The sequence below is a fragment of the Tursiops truncatus genome, chromosome 7 (assembly GCF_011762595.2).
Source record: "Tursiops truncatus isolate mTurTru1 chromosome 7, mTurTru1.mat.Y, whole genome shotgun sequence".
NCBI lineage: Eukaryota > Metazoa > Chordata > Mammalia > Artiodactyla > Delphinidae > Tursiops > Tursiops truncatus.
The window spans coordinates 18,925,919-18,945,497 of NC_047040.1; the positions used below are offsets into that span (position 1 = coordinate 18,925,919).

Consider the following 19,579-nt stretch of genomic DNA (forward strand, 5'->3'; position numbering starts at 1 on the left):
CTTTGATATATGGACCCAGACAGGCAACAGCAAGTGCGATTATCTGGGCTCCTTTACTGCAGCTATGGGAAATTCACAAAGTTCATAAAACCTCTCACCTCACAGGGAGACAAGAGCTGAAGGGGTAAAATCCATGAGAGAGAAGTCTAGAAGGTTGAACAAGCAGTGATGTGAGGTCAGAATAGGAAGACCTAGGGCTACTGGCTGGGTGGGTATATGAAAGGAGAAATGGTCTGGAGGTGGGGATGCCCCCAAGACTAGGACGATAGGAAATGGTTCAGCATGTCATGGCCTCTGCCTGCTTATCTACTGAGGAGGTCTGAAGGCTTCTGAAAGTGACTCCTCAGGACAGGGGGTTGGGGAGGCAGGAGGGTGAGACCTGAGGAAATAAGGACCCTCAGAGGAACCTCCTCAATTATATAGAGAGCAAGGGACTTCAGGCCCGAATATGTTCAGTATGTTTTCTCCTCTTGAGCCATAACTCAGTCACTGCACCAAGGCCTAAAACAAACCACACATGGCTCTCTCAAAGTAGAAACCAAACCCTGCTTTATAAGGCTGAGTGGCCATCATTGGCTTCTCCACTGAGATATGAGGTGCCAGCCAGTGAACCTTCCTCACCTTGTTCCCCTCCCCACCACCCCTCCAGTCCGCCAGACACCCCCCTCTACAACTCAACCACTTCAAAAAATACTCTGAGGAGGGGCAAGGTGGAGGGGTGGGAGCTCAGGCTGGCCGGCCAGCCGGTTCCCATGAGGTAGCTAACGCTGGTGCACCTGGGCAGGGGCTGGTGGAGGCAGGCCCGTCACAGGCTCACAGCAGCCAGGAGGGAGTCACCAGCTGACTGGGAGGTGGAGGAGGCAGAAAGCCTCGAAGTCTGCCCAGAGTACTTGATCAAGGGTAACGTCTGGGTGGAGAGGCTGGGCTCTTTGCTGGTGTCCTCACTGTCCTTTGAGGAACTGGGTTTCCTGGGGAGAGGGGAAAGGCCAGCTTGGGTCTTCGTGGGCTTGGGCATGGTCCCATCTCCAGAGAGTGGTATGCTTCCCTTGGAGGAGCCATGTTTTCTGAAGGGAACAGAGGGAGGAAGAAATGGCTGAGACATTGTGTAGCTGAGACTTTAACCCACGACCTGCTACCTTCAGAGTCTAGAGCAGGCATTCACCGTATTCATTTCAGTATGGCTGAAAGTGGCTGCTTTTGCGGATGAGTCTGTGCTCCAGCTCAGCTTTACTGGGCATACCAAGAGCCACCAGGAAGAAGATACTGTGGCTGCATATTCTGATACTCCCACCAACCCCCAACTGGAGAACGCTGAGCTCATCATACTCTGGGAAGAGAGGGAGGAGGAAAACTCCCCGAATTCACACTCAACACCCTTCCCTTGCCCAGGCAGCACTCACCCCAGCTTGCCAGTCTCTGATTTGGAGAAATCATTGAGCGTCACATCACCCTTTGGGACAGTCAGAATTGATGTCGGGAGAGTCCACTAAAAGCAAAGGAAGCAATGAGGCCAAAGGGCGAGGTAGAGGTCAGGGGAGAGTGTCTGGGTCTTAGGACTCTTTCCCAGCTCTACCTCTGAGTGATCAAAGGGCTCTTCCCTTCCCTACCCTGCAGGAATGGGCCCATATGGGGAGAAGTCTTGGTCCTCTCTTGATTCAGACAAGAAGCTGAGGCTACAAAGCATCTGATCCTTGAAAGAAAGGCATCCAGGGAATCCTGGAGGCAATTATTCCCTTGAAAGGGAAGGGTCCTGAGACACAGAGACCTGCAGAACCTTGGGAAGAAGTGAGAGGGTCTGGACCTACACCCAACCCATGCTGCACTCTTAAGGTGGAAGAGGGAGGGGCCTGAGGTAGGACTGTCCCCCTTCACCCCAATGGCACTACTCACCACTGGAGCAGAATCAGAGATGGATCCTGTGTGGAACCCTTTGTAGCACCAACTCCGAAGCAGATCTACTCCTAGGACAAGATTAACAAGGGTGGGACTTAAGAGGGTGGAACCAACTGGCCTATTCTTCTTGCCACAGAGGCCCACTTCTTGGTCTATTGGGATTTAATCTCTCATTAAACATGGCATGTGGGCAGGGAGGACACATCACCTTTGAGCTTGTTGCCATGGTACTTCTGTTCCCACTGGGTGGTGAGAATGTTGAAATATCGTGGCTGCTCAAAAAAGCGGAGATAGCGAGAAGAGATTCGAGAAGGAAAAATTCGTTCAAATTGACCACGGCGAGAAAACTCATCCTCCATCTCAACCAGAACCCGAACATCATCTGGCGTCAGGACATCCAGCACAGATGAATAGAAGTCCTGTGGCCCAAGGAACAGGGGGGAGAAGGGTATGACAAAGAGTGTAAGCCAGAGGCAGAGAATCAAAAAGCTGGGGGATGGGGAGTACAGCTCCGGGGTCCTAAAGCTCCAGGACCAAAGGACCACCAAGGCAGTCTGGTGGGCCCACTCTGGGCCTCATCTATCCCCAAGTCTGCTGAGCTTATTCGGGGGATGAAGAGACTCTTGGCTGGGGTGAGGGGAGACAGGCGGCACAGAGGTTAAGCGATTTGTTGGATGCAGTCAAGATCAGAATCCAGATTTGGCCACAGCCTCGTGTCCGCCACACTTCCATCTGACTCCCTCATCTGCTCGGAGAAAGTCAAGCCTTCCAGGAGCTCAGTGCCCCTCAGGGAAAGAAACCCAAGGGTCTACAGCTCTACAAGAAGGGTGGGCTGGTACAGCACTTTGCTAAGAGGAGTGGTTGTTGAACATGTGATAAGGGCCATCAACTCCCTCCGGAATGACATACATTCCAACAAATCCCTGCACATCAGGGGATGTAGGAAACCCTGCCCTAGAGGGAAGAAAAACTGCTTGCCTTGGGGCTCCACAGGTTTGACCAGGGAAGCTTTCTACTAGCACTGGGGTGAAGGCAATTTCCTACCTGATCAGGAATTTTCTGGGTCAGGTAATAGGCTTTCTTCATCTTCTGTGCAGTGAAGTACTCTGGGGCCATTCGACATCTGTCCCTGGGGGAGCTGGGCAGGCTAAGGCAGAGGGTGGAAAGGGGGCAAAGGGTAAGGTCAGCAGCTTCACATCCTGAGGACATGTAGAGAGAGGGTTCAGCCCAGGAAGACACCCTTCTCAAGAGAAGACAAAGAAGGATGGACAGAAGTTCGTTACGTGAGTAAATCAGACTGCAATGCACTGCATTCCGGTAGCCTGAGACTCAAAGATGAAGTACCATGTAAGAACTAAAAGAGTACAAAGCACCCTCTTTAAGTTGTATTTAAATGATAAAAAAAAGGAGGACCATGGAACAATCATTGTATATATCTCAGTTTAGCTTAATTTAGTGAACACTTACTATAATAAATATCCAGCTTGGCCCTACTGGCTATGTAATCCTGGACAAATTCCCTGACCTCCCTGCACCTCAGTTTCATCACCCACATTACAACAATTACTGCTGAGAGAGACACAAAGATGGCCTCCAAGAAGCTCACAGGATGGCATGTGTCAAATGACAAATAACTATAGCACAGAGCCAAATATAAGTCTACAAGGTACAGTGGGGAAAGCAAGTTTTGTTACCAAAAACTTGAGCTCCCTTTCCTCAAGAGTGGTTCTGAGTGCTTTGTGGGGTGTGGAGGAGAGAGCCCACATTGAGCTGGTTTCATGAAGATGCTGCCTTCAGCTAGGCTTTGATGGATGGGTGAGGTTGAAACAGGGAGGTCTTGCTGAGTGGAAGGAGGAAGAAACCCCATGAGCAGAGGAGGGGACACCACAGGGGAAAAACGAGAAGCAGTGAACATTTCAGAGAGGAGACTAGACTAACTGATCCTTAAGGATTCTTCCAGCCTTGAGGTTCTATGAGCGATCCAGTTTGTCAGAGCACAGGAGCTGGGAAGAGGAATTAAGGGAGGGGTGCCTGGGAAAAAGAGGCTGGGGCCTTGAATGTCTGCTTGAGGAATTTTTTTTTTTTTTGGCTGTGCCGCATAGCTGGTGGGATCGTAGTTCCCCGACCAGGGACTGAACCCAGGCCCTCAGCAGTGAAAGCGTGGAGTCTTAACCACTAGACTGCCAGGGAATCCCCTGCTTGAGGAATTTAAAGCTGATTCCCCAGGACCTGTAGGGATTCCTGGGCAGGGGAGCAATTAAGCAAACAGGCTTTTAGGGGCACTGACATGGCAGTGGTGTGTGAGTAGATTGCAGGGGCAGACCGAGCAGTAAGAGAGATCAAGCAGGAGGGAACACCCAGACACCACCCCTTCCCAGAGTCCCTATGGGGCTGCTCATGCTGCCAGCCGAGCTGCAGACAAGCACGGAGGCCGACCTGGTGGTGGAGCTGCTGGAGCTGCTGGAGCTGGAAGCGATATCCTCTGCGCTGGGCAGAACAAAGCCCGCCAGGTTCAGAAGGTCACGGATCATCTGGCCTTTGATGCTGATGTCCAGTGGAGAGCTGGAGTGGAGGCTTCAGGGAAAGGATGCAAAGAGTGGTAAAAGCAGATGCCAAAACTGTTTCCAGTCCCAAGTCCCAGTCAATGCCAGCCCCATTTACATCCAAACTCATGAGCGCCATCACGGGGGTCTTCTTGCCCCACGGATAGTGAATAACCTCACACAGGGTGGTTCCTGCCCATGACCCTGCTAGGGAAAAGCAAGCAGTAGGCATCAAGTTTAAAAGAGTAACTTTTAACAATCTGTCTCCAATGTCAGAGAACCCTGAGATAACGGCAAAGAATAAGGGAATGCGTAAACAGACCATGAAGGGAAAACACGTATTCTAGTGAAGGAAAGGTTTTCCCAAAGTCAGCAAGACTGGAGCAGAAACAGGATCTTGAAGACACAGAAAGGCTTCTACTGCGAGTGTCCTGAGAATACCTACCTCGGGGAGATGTTGACTTCCAGGACCCAGGGCTTGAGGTTCTCATCGAGCATGATGTCGAAACCGAAGAGCTCGTGGCAGCTGTAGGGCCGCCGCACGTACATCTTCAGCAGGCTGGTCACATAGGGTTCTGACCTAGTCACAGGGAGGAGAAAGTATTCAGCTCAGCTCCTCCCAAAGGCTCTACCTAGAGCTGCCCTGCCAATGGAGTGGCTCAGAGACAGGAGGACAGAAGCAACCCAGGAAAAGAAGCTCTCAAGAGATGTCTGTGATCTGGAGCCAGCTTCTGGGGATGAAGTTCAGTAGAAGAGCAGAATTTAAGTCTTATCCATTCCTTCCTAAACCCTGTCCTCAGAAACGGAACTTTTGACAGCATGGTCAAAAGTCTGGAGCACAGCAGGGTGGAGGCCCATAAGAAAAGGGGGGTTTCAGTGGCAGGCCCCACACCCAGGGTGGCAGTGTGACTCACGAGATGATCGTTTTGACAACAACGTCCTTTATCTTCTCCCAGATGGCATCACTGTTGACTCCCTTCTGGCTCAGGTAGCTCCATAAAGCCTTCAGTGCCCTGTAAGGCAGGAGAGGAGGAGGGAGAATTTAGGGTTGTAGTCTATGAATGAGCAATGAAGAAAAGAGAAAGGAAAAGGAATGAGAGGCCCAAAGGTATCTTCTTCATATATCTTCTTTTGATGTTTTGAATTAAGACAGAAATGAGTTGGATGCAAACAGACCAATTCTGAATTGCCAAGTGTTTATATAATCTCTGGGTCTTATATTAATCCTCCACTCACCACCCCCCCGAAACCTCCCCAAACCCCAGAACCCTGTGCTCCTCTAGACCTCCACTTGATGGGGACACTGTCTGGGTACCATTTGTGGCCCTGGCAGGCCGTTTCGTCTTCATTGGCCTGGTACTCGGCATTCTTTTTATTGACACTGTAGTTGGTCAGGTGCATGAACTTGTTGCCAAGGCTCTTCATGGAAGGGGAATACCTGGAAGTGAGAGGAAAGGCAGAGGATTAACGGTCCAAGCATTTCCCCACATCCTGAGGAGGCAAAGGACAAGTGGACAGATCTTTTCCGATGCACAAGCGTCTGAGAAGTACACCTACTGGTAAGATTTCCAAAACACCACAGATAAACTCATCTCCCAATTTATCCCACCTCAGTCCTGCAGGAAGACCCTCCCTATTCAGTGAAGCAGAGGACCTCCTTATTTCCCCTTCCACATATAACTGTGATTTATAATAACAAATATACATATTGGTCTCTGCGCCCAGCCCCTGACACAGAGCTCCTAAAACCTTTGTAAATTCCTAAGTGGTAAGAGTACAAGGAGCATCTTTGTTCTCAGATTTGGTCTTTGACCCCAGTTCCCGACACAGAGCTCCTGAAACTCATAATTTCCCGGGTGATAGGAGCGTCTTCTGTTCTAATGAGGCGACACTGGGTAAGCTCCTGGATGGCTTCTGGATGAGGGACAGTCACTGGAAAGACCAAGCCATGATTAGACAGTTGCAAGTTTCAACTCCCCCCACTCAACTCCCATTCTCTTAAAAAGGGAGAAGGGCTGAAAATGGAGTTAATGATCGATCATGCCTAAGTGATGAAGCCTCCATAAAAATCCCCAAAATATGAGGTTCAGAGAGCTTCCGGGTGGGTAAAGCTCTGGAGGTGCTGCGAGAGCAGCCAGCCCAGAGAGGGCATAGAAGCTCTGTGCCTCTTCCTACATACCTTGCCCTGTGCATCTCTTCCATCTGGCTGTTCTTCTGTACCCTTTATCACATCCATCTTTCATAAATCAGTAAACATAAGTAAACTCTTTTCCTGAGTTGAGTGAGCTGCTCTAGCAAATTAGTCAAATTGATACCCCTCAGCCCCGGCCCCAAGGAGGGGGTCATGGGAACCTCTGATTTATACCAATTGGTCAGAAACACATGCGGCACCCTGCACTTGCAACTGGCATCTGAGGTGGTGTAGAGAGGGGCAGCCTGATGAGACTGAGTCCTTAACCTGTGGGATCTGATGCTATCTCCAGGTAGACAGTGTCAGAATTGAGTTCAATTGTAGGACACTCACCTGGTGTTGTGTAGAACTGCTTCGTGTGGGGGAAAAACCCCACACATTTGGTGACCAGAAGTGTCAGAAGTGAAGTGTAGTAAAGGAGACACACAGGAGAAAAGGAAGACTAGGTTTTCCCAAAGGCACCCTACCTTCTCCTTTGCTAACAAAAACTACCAAAATATTGGTTATTTTCCTGTTTGGTGTCCTTTGGCTTCCCTCCCTGGAGCGAAAGCAAATCCCCAAAGCTGTCAGCATGAGGCCTCACCACTACCACATACTTGCAACTGGCAAAGCGGACGAGTCCATCTGAAAAGAGGTAAATCCGTAGAGGATCATAGGAGGTGACGTAAACATAGATTCGCAGATCGAACTTGCTGCCGCTGATGAGGTAGGGTTTGTGGAGATACCTACACAGGGAAAGGCCAGCTTCAGGGACAGGACAGATGAGATAGGGCTTGGTAGGTAACTGAGCCATGGCAAAAGCCAGCTAACGGTCTCCAGGACAAAGACCTTTAAACAGCTGGCTGAGGAAGTTTTTTGGCTGGGAGGACAAAGGACAAAATAACATCATGAAAAGGGAACCTCCAGGCTGAGAAGATGGGAAACGGGGAGCGGGATCTGAGCTGGAGACCGGCTCACCTCTGTACCAGAAGGGGTCTTCGCTTGGGGAGCTGACTCCACTTGTGAATGACCTGGATGCCAATGCCTCGAGCAGATGCCGGCTAGAGGTCAAGGGGAGAGGAGAGGAGCTGTTTACCTGGCCAGACACTCCGCTGTTCCCACTCTCAGGCCCTGGCCTGCCACCTGCCGTGATCCACTCACTGGTTTAACAATCCACTTTTGGCGGCTGCTGCTCTCCCAGGCTTTGCGCAGAAGCTTGGCATCCTGGGGCAGGATGAAGGACTGGGGGAAGAAACTGAACTCCTTCTTGCCAAACCGGCTCTGCATGCGGGACAGGTTCCGCCACAGTCGGTCCTTTCGCCCAATCTGGAATGAACCTGGGAAGTGGTTTAGCTACAGAAGGGACAAAGGGTGAGAGTAGGGACAGAGAGAGTCCAGGTGAGGCCACAAGGAAGACAGCAAGGTTCACTACACCATTTCAACATTCAAAGGTCCTGTTCCATCTGATTATCACCGTCTAAAGGTCCTTAAGTATTCAGCTGCTGAGCGTTCACCAAAAAATGATTAAAACACAAACACAACAAAACAGAGTGCCCTTTAGGAGTCAACAGTTCACGACATAAAATAGTAACTAAGACAGACATAATATTCACCTTAAGAGCAAAGAAAAAGCTGTTAAGTCTTTTTCCATGCCTGTAGGACAAAGACAGGAAACTACCTGGCTTTCCTGGGGAAAAGGGACTATTCATTCCAGCATGAGACCAAAGTCCTCTTTACACATATTCAGCTTGGAGGAATGGAGGCAATGCGCAGCGGTTACAGGAGAAGCATAATAAACTGAAAACTGACACTGCATCTCAAGACACTAGAGGAAAAGTGTCTTTTAGAGGCTGCAACTATCTAAGACACCGCAGCTGAACTACTACTAGACATGCGTGATCTGCTGGGGGCTCACCCTGCACCTGCCTCCTACACTTCCTACACTCCCCTATGAACCCTCCTGACTTCTCCATGGTCATCTTCCTCTTCCCCCACTTCCAATACCAGCCTCCTCCTGCCCAATCCAGAGTCCAGGGGAAGAATGGCTCAGAAAGGGCCCCTACCTTCTGATGCTCCTGAATGGATCGGAAACTAGGAGACTTCATGTGGTGACCCCAGCAGCCCAGCCAGTCATCATTCCCTACAGAAGGCACATCAGGAAGTCAGTCCTGCTTGCAGCTCAGTCCCTGGGACAGACAGAGGCTCAGAGGCCCCAGAAGTACCACTGGGCCTGGGCATAGCTCCCAGCCCCGGTTTTCTAAGAGTTGCCATGGAGCTGTCCTACATGAGGCCCTGGGGTCAGGACTAGAACAATGGGCCTCTGTCTTCCAATTTTGAGGAACAGACTCCAGCCCAGAGGGATTTCAGACCTATGTCCTCCTATGAAGTTGGAAACTTCAGGACAGGGTGCCCACATAACAGGAGGTATCTAGGGCTCCGTTCCCGCCCAAAGCCCATCTGTTGGGGCAGAGGACAGGCTCGAAGTAAGGCAAGCGACTCACTCTTGCTGATTTTGAAGTGGGACCGTCCAATGGTCTGCTTGACAATGTTGGGGGTCACTGTGCTCATCTTCCACCGGAGCAGCTTCCTCTGCTCCCAGGGAAGTTTCTCCACTGGGGGAAAGCAGGGAGGTGGGGGGAGAGTGGGGAGAAGAGCAGGAAAGTCATGGTGAGAAGAGGTAAAAGATGGCACTGTTGCTCAGCCTTCCCTGGGTAGGCAAGTCACTAAGTATTGTCCCATATCAGAGTTTGAAAGGAGCACACTTTGGGGAAGAAAGGAGGCTGCACAGGAATGAGGAAAACAGAGAGGAGAGGCGGTTGAAAGGGGAAAGACACAGGTTAGAGGGCAAGAATGATCATGAAATTATGAGGCTGAGAGGGTCAGCCAAAGGATGGACAAGATAAAGATCCCCCACCAGACTGGTGAGCCAGGCAGGGAACCAAGCACCAATACAGGCATTCTGGAAAGCCCCTTCCACCCTATTGCCACCCCCTCCCAACTTCGCTAGCATCCTTCTCCTGGGGGTTCTTCTGAGCTGACACTTGGCCAGGTTTACCTCTCTCATCCGGAGTGCCAAAATAGATGGTAGGGGGCACGTTGGGAAAGAGACTGTAGATGAGGGCTGGTCGGACAACTTTCTCTTTGGAAAGGGGTTTGGTCAGAATCTCCATACAGTTCCTAAGATGAAAAACAGAAATGTGGTAGAGAAAGGGAAAGCCACAGCCCTGAGTGCTGTTACTATTACATATTTCTTCCAGGGCACTATCTTTTACACTTTGATTCTACAAAAACAAGTGCTCAATAATCATTTTGCAAATATTAATCCATAAGGTGCTACGGCTAACCTATACACAGTCACACCATTAAAAATCACCTAAAGACAAAGTTTTCCAATACTTCATTCTATGAGACAACTCCAAAATTTCCTATGACAAGCCACAGGCTGAGGAGGTTCCTGAAAAGACTGGTTCTCAGAGAGCAGGTAATGACTTAGAGTGGATACTACTAGAGGAATATACTACACTAAGACTAAGAGAAATAACAAGGAGAGAAAAAGAATGATATGGGTAACTAAAAAGGAGGAAAAGCAGAAAAGGTAGAAAAGAACTAAGAAGAGATATAGAGATTTTTAAAAAGAAAAGGGGGAAAAAGGCAACAGAAGAAAAGAAGTAGTGCTACTCCTAACTCATTTTACATTTATCTGAAAATATATGGTTGATTAATGCTCTTCTCTGTTTTAAAAATGATTCGTTAACATCTTATTTTTACATAACAATGTGGTAACACATGTCTGGGAATCTGCGGCAGTGGGCCATGGGGTCCCTACTGTTATTCCAACAATGTCTTGGCCAAGGCTAGCTCAAGGAGTCTCAAAATAGTGAAAACCTCAACTATCTATTGACAGACCCAGACCATTTCTTCAAACAGAATTGAAAGTGGAGAGAGTAGTTATTACTCTCTATACTGAGCTATATGATCCACAAATATTTTTTAGGATTAATTTTTAGCTTATAAAGAGCCACTCTACTTGTTGTTTTCTTTTTTTTTATGCGGGCCTCTCACTGTTGTGGCCTCTCCCATTGCAGAGCACAGGCTCCGGACGCGCAGGCTCAGCGGCCATGGCTCACGGGCCCAGCCGCTCCATGGCATGTGGGACCTTCCCGGACCGGGGCACGAACCCGTGTCCCCTGCATCAGCAGGCGGACTCTCAACCTCTGCGCCACCAGGGAAGCCCTCTACTTGTTATTTTGCAGCACGACAGAAATAGGCACTGTATGTAAAACACTTCAGTGTTTCAAACCTTAGAGATTTTTAGTGCATTTTATTGGGTCAAGTTAAATATTAATTCCTAATTAAATAAATCCAATTAATTCAACTCTATTCCTCATTTCCAAAGTATTTTACTTTAAAGGCTTTCCATTTACTGAGTATCAGAATTTAAGATTGTTGAAAATCAAGGAGAATGAGTTAATGTTTAAAAACAAAGACAAGATAGGAATGCAAAATGGTGCAGCCACTCTGGAAAACAGTTCTGGCAGTTTCTTAAAAAACTAAACATGCAGGATTTCCCTGGCAGTCCAGTGGTTAAGCCTCTGTGCTCCCACTGCAGGGGGCTCAGGTTCAATCCCTGGTCGGGGAACTAAGATCCCACATGCTGTGTGGCACAGCCAAAAAAGAAAAAAAATCAAACTAAAGAAACTAAACATGCAATTACCATAGAACCCAGCAATTACACTCCTGGGCATTTATCTCACAGAGGTGAAGACTTATGTTCACTCAAAAATATGTACACAGTTGTTTAGAGCAGCTTTACTCGTAATAGTCAAAAATTGGAAACAAACAAAATATCCTTCAGCAGGTGGCTGGTTAATCAAACTGTGGTCCATTGATACCGTGGAACACTACTCAGCAATATAAAGGAATGAACTATGGATACACGCAACAACCTGGATGAATTTGCAAAGAATATGCTGAGTAAAAAAAGCTAATCTCAAAAGGCTATATATGGCTATCATTCCATTTGTATAACATTCTTGAAATAACAAAACTATCAGTTGCTAGGGGTTAAGAAGGGGATGGGAGTAGGAAGGAAGGAAGTGTGCTCTCAGGACAACAGGAGGGATTCTTGCAGTGACGGAAATGTTTACATTTTCACTAATGTTAATGTCTTGATTGTACTAAATTGTACTACAGTTTGCAAGATGTTACACAGGAGGGACTTCCCTGGTGGCACAGTGGTTAAGAATCCGCCTGCCAATGCAGGGGACATGGGTTCGAGCCCTGGTCTGGGAAGATCCCACATGCCGCGGAGCAACTAAGCCCCTGCGCCACAACTACTGAGCCTGTGCTCTAGAGCCCGCAAGCCACAACTACTGAGCTCGTGCACCACAACTACTGAAGCCCATGCACCTACAGCCCGGGCTCTGCAACGAGGGAAGCCACTGCAATGAGAAGCCCACGCACCTCAACAAAGAGTAGCCTGGCTCGCCGCAACTAGAGAAAGCCCGTGGGCAGCAATGAAGACCCAATGCAGCCAAAATAAAAAAAAGGATGTTACCACAGGGGGAAACTGAGTAAAGAATTCAGGAAATCTCTGTATTATTTCTTAAAACTGCGTGGAAATCTACAAATGTCTCAAAAGTTTTATTAAAAAAATAAATATCTTTGTTAGCTGCCTCTCAAGAGTACTGAACTTAACCTCAATGGGTCTGGCTTCTGGTTTAGCAGTGCTAGAAACCTTGACCTTGCAAATAGTTACTTAACTTCTCTCCTCAATTTTCATGTCTGAAAAAAAGAGGCTGGACTTGATGACTACCATCTCTAAATTTACACAATTCTTAGAAAAAAAAATATGGAACAGGAAATGTAATAAACTATTGCTGAATAGAGAAGCAGAGGTAGTGATTTCAATGATCTTTCTGTGACTGCAAAACTTTCTATAATAAATATATAAATCTTTCATAATTGGGAAAAAATAAGATTTTGCAATCCAAAAATATTTCTGATTTTAGTCAAAATGCAAAGTAGTTTAGAATTCATCAACCTCCATTTGCTTGAACTCATGTTTTAAGCTTCATATAGACTGTATATTTTGTAGAAGTTAAATTAATTAATGAGCAAATAATTAACAAACACTTTTGTGAATTTTATCTTATAAATCAGAAAGGTTAAATAAAGGGCTGTTCAGCTGCCTTGAAGTAGGCCTGAACACAAACCTAGATCGCCCTTAAGTGTGGAAAAGGGGTTCCAAGTCAATTAAATGTTAAATATATTTCTCTTCTGGATAGTGGAGGTGCTTAGTCAACATCCAATATATATGACCAGGAGTAGTTTTGCTTTTCTGAAAGAACAATGGGTTAGGCTTAAAGTAACAGAATTTATGCACCAGATTCAGGATACCTATGATAGGATTTCTACTAATCTTCACAGAAAGTCCCAATTTTGTCTCTCCACTTTCCAAACAACTCTCTCCACCTCGTTAGTTTGGGACTCTAAAACTAGTACGGCCGCTGCACCATGTGAATGTGCACCATCACATTCAGAGATGCAGCCTGCCTTGTCCATACTAATCTTAGGTGAGGCTAACTCTTCCTCTTAGCTTCATCTAAGGCACAACTGACACAAAGGAAAGCAGAATCTGGGTGCTCCACATGCTAGGCAAGCCTCAACACATATGGCCAGATTTTAATTAAAATTAGAATAGAAATTTTGCTTTTTTTACATTTTCAGTAGAAATTATTTTTTAAAAGAAAAAAACTTTAATGTTTAGTACTTTGTGAGGGTTCTTTTTCTTTTCTTTTTTTAAAAATTTATTTTATTTATTTATTTTTGGCTGCATTGGGTCTTTGTTGCTGCGTGTGGGCTTTCTCTAGTTGCGGAGAGCGGGGGCTACTCTTCATTGAGGTGCATGGCCTTCTCATTGTGGTGGCTTCTCTTGTTGCAGAGCACGGGCTCTAGGGTGCACGGGCTTCAGTAGTTGCAGCACGTGGGCTCGGTAGTTGTGGCCTACTTGCTCTGTGGCATGTGGGATCTTCCTGGACCAGGGCTCGAACCCACGTCCCCTGCACTGGCAGGCGGACTCTTAACCACTGTGCCACCAGGGAAGCCCATGAAGGTTCTTTTTAATATCTAATAATAATTAATGAAGACAGAGCTTCATATTGAGACAAGGTTGGAAGTGATGAGGGAAACAAGGAAGATTATATTGAAGAATGTTAACTTTCTACCCAGAAAGTTGATCTATATGATCCTTAAGCAAGTTCTAAAACTCTTTAGCACAATGACATGTCCTCATTTACAGTAATTTCCTCTTAGTCCTGCATTCCTTCCTCTCCCTGGACTCCCCATCTCAGTTATACAGTATTCTACAACTATCTGTTTTACAAAAGAAGGGTCTACATTAAGAGACTGACTTGTTGGTTCCCTAGTTAGAGATGGGTATCACTCAGATTCCACAAAGGGCAGCCAACAAAATAATCTAGATTAAGGCTAGCGAATTTTAAATTCAATTTCTTATTACTAAGGTCAACATCAGTCTTATAAAACTAACCTCTGAAGGGAACAGAAGAGCATTGCAAAAAGCTCCAGTTAGCAGTATATCTATCTCAGAACTGTTTCTGCCTGTGGGACATACTCATAATGCAAGGTGGCAATTACCCTCAAGTGGGTAGCCTAACTAAGAATCTACCTCAAACAATATGGGTCTTCATTAATTAGTTATTAATTTTCTAAATACTTCTTGAAATTATTTGCTTTTTACCTGAACAATTTCTTGAAGCCTAAAGACCAAACTGCAGCCTAAGAAACTTGGTACTGTTTTTAAGCCCCACTGATAAAATATGCTTCTGTTCCCTTCCACTGTTTCCTGTTTAAAAACGAAAGTCCTAATGTAAAAATTTGGTAAAAATGAGTTAGGGTTAACAGGGCCATTAATTAATGACTTAGGTGATTAATCTCTTTATAATCTTAAAGAGACGGAAAATGGGCCTCTACCAACGATCTGCACAGCCAGCACTCACCGAGAGATCACTGCTACTGACTCGCTGGGGGAAACAGCACTGCATGAGGAGCACTCTGAGTCTCCTGCGGGTGAAAAGCAGAGAAGTCCCAGCTAGGAGAGGCTGCCACACAAAGTCACCAAGCCCAGGCAGCTCTTCCTCAGACATCTTGGCTCAGCCTTCTTACAGAGCCACAAGCACCCGCTGCTGCCTTGCATGGCGCCCCCGAAGCTCGACAGCAGCAGGGAGAAGGCAAGACTCGGGGGATGGGGGACTAGAGAGCAAGTCCCCCAAAAGCCACTACTACCCTTAGACCCCCAAGGCGAATGATGAATGTAGGTGACAAAGTGAGTTAAGGATCTGGTACACAATTGTTAGTCCCCTTCCCTAGCGGTGGTGACCCATGCCCAGTTGGAGGTGAGAGGGTCCCCTACTCACCCTCCTCCTCTTCATTCTCATCATGGTTGCAGCAGTCTTCCAAACCATCTATTAGCTCTTCTTCCAGATCTTCAGCTTCAACCTGGTCTAGCTGGAGGTCAGTAGCTGAACTATAAGAAAGAATCATGCCCCCAGCCCAGCCAACTCCATAAGAGCGGTCACAGTTGGATTCTCATTCCTTAATCATCTCCCAATGTTTGTCTCTTCCCCAGTCACCAATCTGCTGGCCCTTGCCTGGGCCTTACAACTATTCCTCTTGTCCTCAGAGCTTAGGTCTAGCCATAGTTCCTCAACCCTACATCCCCTATTCTGCAGAGAGGCACTATGTCTTCCATCTTCTTTGACGTCCCTCATGGCATATAAAAACAAAATTCTGAATACAAAACACCATCAATCAATGTGTGGTAATAGACATCAAAGGTCCCTAGACTTCTCTCTGGGAACTCAGAACAAGGCCTTGGTGGACCACGGTTCCAGAGAAGTAACAAGGCACAAGAGAAGAAGCCAAGTATGTGTATGCCCTAACTCTGAAACGGCTGTCATACCAGGACTGACTGAGAATCTGATTTGGTTTGGAATTAAGTAGAGAAATCACAGTTTGCAACACATGATGTTTGGAATTCTTATTTTTCCCTGGTTATAACCTAAAGCAAGGCTTAGCAAACTCTTCCTCTAAAGGACAAGACAGTAAATATTTTGTTTTGTGGGCCATTCAGTCTGTCGCAACTACTCAACCCTACGGTTATAACAAAAAAGCAGCCACAGACAGTAGTAAATGAAGGAGTAAGGCTGCATTTCAATAAAACCTTACTTATAAAAGCAGGCAGAGGGTGGGATTTGGCCTGCAAAGGGTAGCTTGCTGACCTCTGCTCTAAAGTGAAAACCAAACTTCTACAGCAGTTAAGAAACAAAACCAACCTCCAGAGACAGACGGTCAGTGTCACCAAACATGTATACATTCTACTGCTTTAAATGAACCAAAAACTTTCTCCGACTTACCCAATATCCCTAGCAGGTGAGTCCAGCTTCCTGGCTTCCTTAGGCTCCTCCCTCCCAAGCTTGCCCAGATGGATGGAAGAGAGGTGGGTGGCCACCTCGGCCACGCCAAGGGGCTGAGGGGGAGAAGGCAGAGATGGAGTTTTGTCTTCTCCAAGAGGTGGGGAGTTGATTGCAGATCCACAGGCAGGGCTGCAGCTGAGCCCACTGGCGTGTGAGGCAAGGAGGTGAATACTGATGTGTTTGGTACAGAAGACTGTACTGTCCAGCTCCATGGTGTCCGAGGCTCCAGGGAGGACGCTACTGTCTGCTCCAGCATTCTCCTGAGGGAGCTGCTGGCCTACCACAGCTGGTTTCCACCACCTGTTCCTGTTGAGGACATCCCACTGCAAGCTGGGGTTCATGAAATAAGACTGTTCAAAATGGTAGCCTTGCCTTGGCTTCTTCTCAAAGCCTCTTGCAGTCAACTTCCTCACAGCCTCAGTGAACCGAACCTCCTTAGTCAGATTCTGGGAAACAGAGTCCCCATCCAGGCCACAGGGATGTGGCTCTGCCCCTGTGGCTAAGTTACTCCAGTTGTAGTGGGGAGAGGCAGCACTGGTGGTGGAAGCGTCTAAGGAACTGGGGGTAGACAGGGTGCTGTGGGAAGGGTCATCATCTAGGACAGTGCCACTGCTCTTGGGCACCTTGTGCTCAACAGGCTGGAGTGCACAGTCTCCAGTGCCCCCTGATTGATGCCAGGAGACAAGCTGGACCTTCGGTGAGGATACTGGCTTCAGGCCTTCTGTGGCCTGCAATAAAGGCACTTTAGTGCTATTTGGCCGCATGAAGGAGTTGTTATTTAGCATGGGCTTGTAGGAAGAGGAAGAAGAGGAGAGTGGAGACGGGGTCTTCCCTGAGATGGCAGAGGCCAGGCTCTTCCCTGAAGGATTTTCCCCAGCCGCTCCCAGTGAGAGGTATGGTTCTGTGGATGAGGATGCCATGGGGGAGACCTTGGAAGAAGTGGCCTTATTGGCAGTGAGTCTGATAGGGAGTCTCTTCTGAGGGAGAGAAAGAGGTCTTTTTTCTGACAGGCTTGAATGCAAGCAGAAAGACTCCAGCTGCTGGTATGGTCTGTGGCCGTAGTTGGAGTGGCGGTAGAGCAGGGTGCTGCTGAACAGGTCCGGGAGGGAGTGCAGGTAACAGGAGTTGCTGTGGCCTGCAATGACAGCCGTGCTCCCGGAGCTACATAAAGTGCTGGGGCAAAAGAAGTATGTGGGCTGCGGTGGGACACCCAAGAGGCCTGGGCCCAACTCTGCTGAACGTGTTCCCACGTGCTTCTTCTCCACCTTCCAGATTGGCTTCACCTGCTGATGACCCTGAGCCCAGACTTTGCCCTCAGAGGGTTTCTCAGGTGGCGGGGTAGGCACTGTGCCTGAGGGCCCACTCGGCTTAAAGCTGTTTCCCCGGCCAATAGTGTAGTGCTCTGTTCTTGCTGAGGCCATGAGGAGCCCACATCACGGCCACGTGGCCTCATGGCCCAGCTCAGGTAAGGAACCTCGTACTTCCAGCAGTAGCAGCCGCATCCTTGAGGTCTGTCAGCCTGGAGGGCAGAGAGACAACTGGGAATGTTACAGTCCTAGAAGGACAGACACAATGCTACCGTGGTGCCCAGGCAAGGAAGAGCCCCACCTCAGCACTTCTTGGGCAACCAGTCTTGGTCATCAATTGGGGCCCTGGGAGAAGAACACCAGATCCTTAGGGTGTTTTCAGTGGACTTCCTGCTGCCCTCATGCAACCAAAGCTGGCTCCATCAAGGACTGGGACACTAAGGTGCCACCAGTGTAAGTCTGTTCACATGTTCCCACCCTCTCACTCAGAGAGCTCTTTCCTCTCTCTCCAAAGAAAAAATCACCTTTCTGTCTCATCATCCACAACTTTACACAAGTGGCTTCCTTCCCTCACCTGACACGAGTGTGCCTAGGAATGAGGCAAGTCTGGGTGTGGCAGAGAAACCAGCTAATACCTTCCTCCTCATCAACCAATTCTGAATGGTCAAAGATCATTTGAGAAGCATATTTTACATCTACTGCTCCCTCACCAATTCTCAGCTGCCCCGGATGTGGTCTGCTTTTCACAGTTAAATGTGACAAGTTCAGGTAAGAGCAGAGATTTCTCCTGCTGACCTCTGGAGTGCATCCTGGAGCTGAGACAGTAATTTCGTCTCTTCAAGTGTCTTGCCAACTATATAGGCTTAAATTCCAACCAACGTGTTGGTGGGAAAGAGAAGAAACAAGATGGAACTAGACACCAACATTCTTTATATTTAAGGTGACTTTATTTCCAGCAGCCACAATGGGACAGGAAAGGTCAGGGAGTAGAATACAGAGGCGAGAAGAGGAGAGAAACTTTCTTTATTCCAAATCCCAGCCTTCAGTTTGAGCTGATTTGGGGGAAGGAGAACGTGTCTCTTACATTTCCTCATTGAATCTTTCCTCTAAAGCAAAACCTCTGAACCAGCCTGTAGTTCTGGGTTCCCAACAGTCAGTTTAGTATGGTCTCTTGCTTTCTAAGCCAAATTCACAAAATATTCTGCAGTTTTCACACCTGCAGGGAAAGGTGGGTCTGCTTTCACGACAGCATCCAGGGGAAAAATAATACAAGACCCTTTTATAAGAAGTCATTCATCTGGGATAATTCTAAATGAAATCCTGGCATCTTCATCAAGTGTTTTCAGAGTGGCTAGAGGGAAGGAATTAGCAGAGAATTATTTGCTCAAGTTTCATTTGAGACACAGTCAATGGGAAGAGGATTTTGTATTTTGATAGGAGAATTCCTGTCTACAGCTACAGGAACTGTTGGTGTTGTCTACCAACAAAAAGCCTGCAGAAGCCACATGATGTCGCCCTCTTTTCCTGAAAAGGCTGACCTATGTGGATTCTTTCTCAAGGAGAGTACCAAAAAATCACTGCCAATATTCAAAATGATAGTGGGCAAAAGACAGCAGAAGGGCTAAAACCAGATATGATGCCAGTAACCGCAAATTAAGGTAACAGAAAATGGACCTCCACCAAGTCCAAACTATGGAAATACTGTGCGGGGGACAGTTATACTCTGCACTTATGGTAGAGAAGCACACACAAAGGGAAGGGTCAAATCCTGCCAGTGATTTTTTAAGACCACACACCTGAGTGTGTGTCATGTACACTCAACAGACTCACGTCCCAATTCACGTAGTCGTCTGTCAGGAATCTACATCTTTCCCCACCGATGCAGCACAACAGATTCACCAAAGTGACGGCAAAAAGGGCTAAGGAAACAAGATTTCAGGCTGGTGCTCCCTGAATATCACCCAACTTGTGGCTCGTCACGTGCATCCTCCTATCTCAGACCTTCATGTCTCTACAAGTATCGCTCCCTAGAAGCCTTTCCTTCTCTTCCACCAGACAAAAAATAAACAGCTCAAATATCACTTTCACCAGGCAGCCTTTCTGGACTCCCCAGTTCAAATAGGATGCCTCATCTCTGTGCTCGCCACCATCACTGTCTGTATTACACTGAGC

General features: G+C 47.6%; 1 protein-coding gene across 1 annotated transcript; it reads right to left on the reverse strand.

Moving 5' to 3' along the window:
* Nucleotides 1–532: 532 nt before the first annotated feature.
* On the reverse strand, nt 533–17,521 carry TTLL4 (tubulin tyrosine ligase like 4). The gene is made up of 18 exons (XM_033859733.2): nt 16,041–17,521; nt 15,042–15,151; nt 14,625–14,688; nt 9,662–9,783; nt 9,108–9,218; nt 8,670–8,746; nt 7,768–7,959; nt 7,585–7,667; nt 7,224–7,352; nt 5,752–5,874; nt 5,351–5,449; nt 4,882–5,016; nt 4,330–4,467; nt 2,938–3,040; nt 2,102–2,312; nt 1,891–1,961; nt 1,401–1,486; nt 533–1,064 (listed from the first exon to the last, which is right to left on the reverse strand). The coding sequence occupies exons 1-18, from the start codon at nt 17,519–17,521 to the stop codon at nt 806–808; spliced, it is 3,594 nt and encodes a 1,197-aa protein (XP_033715624.1). The 3' UTR covers nt 533–805.
* Between the last annotated feature and the right edge of the window lie 2,058 nt (nt 17,522–19,579).

Excerpts from the sequence above, each read along its gene's own strand:
- TTLL4 (XM_033859733.2), bottom strand. The coding sequence starts at position 17,521 with ATGGCCTCAGCAAGAACAGAGCACTACACTATTGGCCGGGGAAACAGC. Across the intron at positions 9,784-14,624 it reads TCAGTAGCAGTGATCTCTCG|GAACTGTATGGAGATTCTGA; the intron begins GTGAGTGCTGGC and ends TTTTCATCTTAG. Across the intron at positions 5,450-5,751 it reads GCCTGCCAGGGCCACAAATG|GGCACTGAAGGCTTTATGGA; the intron begins GTACCCAGACAG and ends CCTGCCTTACAG.